At 42.5% G+C, this 2,901-nt stretch overlaps 1 protein-coding gene across 1 annotated transcript; it reads left to right on the plus strand.

Moving 5' to 3' along the window:
• Positions 1-1,222: 1,222 nt before the first annotated feature.
• On the plus strand, positions 1,223-2,433 carry LOC147604881 (protein yippee-like At4g27745). Its single transcript, XM_086794175.1, has 3 exons — positions 1,223-1,416; positions 1,699-1,807; positions 2,226-2,433. The coding sequence occupies exons 1-3, from the start codon at positions 1,274-1,276 to the stop codon at positions 2,307-2,309; spliced, it is 336 nt and encodes a 111-aa protein (XP_086650301.1). The 5' UTR covers positions 1,223-1,273; the 3' UTR covers positions 2,310-2,433.
• Positions 2,434-2,901: the final 468 nt, after the last annotated feature.

The raw sequence follows: 2,901 nt of genomic DNA on the forward strand, positions 1-2,901 counted from the left end.
AGAGAGAGAGAGAGCTTACCAGCTTCTCCCTCATATGGGATTGGATTACGGAGGTCCAAGCATTGGTTTGGTAGAGCTCGAGGCCTTAACCACCCTTGAGGTTCCATTCCTGTGCTATCACGACTAGACAAATTTGTACTCCTTGGTGTTGACATGCTTGAATAACTTCCCTAAATAACCATTGATCCTATGATAAAAACGAGTCAATTAGAGATTAGTCAATTTCAAGAGTTTTTTGATGGTTTTGAGAAAAAATGCTGCTTCTGGAACCAATCTAACTAGACTTTGCATTGGTAGATGCAGTGAGCATATCCCTTAAATGTTGGCAGGTCCAAGCCCACCTTAGAGTGAGTATAAACGACATGAGTGTGAATATCACGGCAAGACATAGCAGGCCTCACAACTTTCTTGTCCTCAGAGGTCTAAGTTCTGATAAGTTCTCTTTTAAAAGGGAATTCTCAGCTTTTATTTGACTGGATAACTAGGAACCCAGAAGCCCACACACCTTAACCTGAAGAGGAGGAGGATGATCATGAATGCATTGTTAATTTCACTAATGGTGTTCAATATTGCAACATGGATACTATGAACATAAAATGTTAATTTCATTAATGATGTTCAATATTGCAACATGGATATTACGACCGTGAATGGCTAAACTGATTTGCACTTACAGCTGGGGGAAGGAGGTATTGATATGAGGAGCGAGGCCTTTAGCTATGATTTATACCGATGTATTAAGCATAGTTAGGGGCATCCAACCCCCTAGTTTAATTCTATTAGCTCTTTTGGGGACAAGTTAGATCAAACCTCCGTTAAACTTCGTTATTAGAAACTCGTATGTCTCCAACAGAAGCTGTCTAGCCAATAGATCTTTCGAATTTTGGGCGACAAGCGCTAGTAGTAGTAGATCCTTTCTAGCATAATCAACACCGTCACTCTTTTGCCTTCGCAAAATTTCTTACTAAATTCGTAGAGAACGCAATACATATGTCCCAAACTTCTAGAGGGTTTCCTCCCCTCGTTTTACCAACTGCCTACGTGATACCTGAGCTTCTCCAGTCTCACCTCACCAGAGTATTCAAGTGGCATATTCAAGTGCCAATTGGAGGCCTGATCCGCCATGCACAAATAGCACCAATAGTGTGGACGCTCGTGTCCAGCCGGACATGTACCGCTCTTGTATTGTAAAGGAATCTTTACACGCGACACCGAGCGCGCGCTCTCTCTCTCTCTCTCTCTCTCTCTCTCTCTCCGCTCTGCGCTCGCTCCCATGGGACAGCCGTTTAAGGAGTATCTTACCGGCGACCGCATCTACTGCTGCAGCAATTGCAAGGCGCATGCTGCCACTCATGACCAGATCTACGCCAAGGCCTTCCAGGGGCGCTTCGGCCCGGCCTATCTCTTCAACAATGTGTCCGTTCCGTAAACCCTCGCCCACTCGAGTTTTTCTGAGACCAACGTCTCTTTCAGCAGCTGTTTGGGTGTTCCATTAATCTTGTGTGGGAGAGCTCCTTCTGATGGTGATATTGCTCTTGAACATAATTCATCGCCGTTGCCTTTTTGTTAGGGCAGTGATGAGCATGAGTTAATTTAATTCGGCATCATATTCTGTGAAAAGGAAGGGGCTTTGAGTTCATCAGGGGACATTGGCTTGACAATGGAAGTGTGACTTTGCAATTGCGGGGTGGGGCGCAGGGTGAACGTTTGCTTGGGACCCAGGGAGGATCGGGTGCTCATGACGGGCGTGCACACTGTGAATGACATCCACTGCAGTTCCTGCTATCAGATCTTGGGGTGGAGATATGTGAGCTCTCTTTGATCCTGATTCCTAATGCCTCATTTAAAAAAAAAATCGACTTTGCCTAGTGATAGACACTCAGAACGGTGGATGGTCATCATATACAAACTCGGACGATGATTGGAGCAGTCTATGCTATGTGTGAATATGCTGTCAAAAGGCAGTGAATGGATTACGATGATGTCGGGAGTATTTCATCTGCACTATGCATGGTTAAATGTGTTGCACGTAGTTTATGCTATCATCTATGCATGATGCACTGAGGGACTTCTTAGGGAGTCCAACTTTGCACTTTCCTTTCTGTGAAGTTTGGGGAATAATCCAATCTTGATATGTATGCCGTTAATGATTCTGTGTTGGCCACATGAGGATTTACAAGAACTGATAATTGCATAATAACTTTTACGGAATGGTTATGGAGCAGGAAAAAGCTTATGAAGAAAGCGAAAAGTACAAAGAAGGCAAGTACATCATGGAGAAGGCGAGGATGGTGAGGAAGACTTGTTAGTAAGATCAAGAAACAGGCCATGTAGCTTCTTCTCTTCTCTACAACAGAGCTTTAGGCGGTTTTGACTAGGTTCACTCAATTTCAGAAAGTGTATCAATATAATATAAACCTATTTTTCCTTTTATTTGTGTTCTCGAAATGGAAGTTACTGCTCAGCCTTGAAATGGCTTGGCCGCCTTAGTGTCATTTGCTGGACGTGTTAATTTGTCTTTGCCATGTCAAAACTGGTGTTATTTATTTTAATTGCATTTAGCACATTATAATCATGAACCTTGTGAAAGGTTATAAGCAGATATAAGTAAGCACGTTTATTATTCTTGTATGTAAGAACTACCATTGGTATCTACTCATGTGTCAGTGCAGGACATAAACAAATACTCATTGAGAAGTTTTGACCAGGCTCAAGTAATTCATGCTCTTTGAGGGTTACAAATGAGATATATTGTTTTGATTGTTGTGATTTGAGAAAGTTACAGTGATCCTTGCCGAGTGACAATGTAGAAATAGAATCTCTTTGTTTAGGTCTCTTTGGTTCTTTATTTGGCTCAAGCTTGATAATTTTCTCCATGGTAGGGGTGCGAGTCATATTTTC

Source organism: Cibotium barometz, chromosome 60, assembly GCF_041138505.1.
Source record: "Cibotium barometz isolate CiBa-2024 chromosome 60, ASM4113850v1, whole genome shotgun sequence".
NCBI classification, from domain to species: domain Eukaryota; kingdom Viridiplantae; phylum Streptophyta; class Polypodiopsida; order Cyatheales; family Cibotiaceae; genus Cibotium; species Cibotium barometz.

What these genes read in the sequence shown, in the direction of transcription:
- LOC147604881 (XM_086794175.1), top strand. Translation starts at nt 1,274, where the DNA reads ATGGGACAGCCGTTTAAGGAGTATCTTACCGGCGACCGCATCTACTGC. An exon ending in GCCTATCTCTTCAACAATGT is followed by an intron (nt 1,417 to 1,698) that starts GTCCGTTCCGTA and finishes GGTGGGGCGCAG; the next exon opens with GGTGAACGTTTGCTTGGGAC. An exon ending in AGATCTTGGGGTGGAGATAT is followed by an intron (nt 1,808 to 2,225) that starts GTGAGCTCTCTT and finishes GTTATGGAGCAG; the next exon opens with GAAAAAGCTTATGAAGAAAG.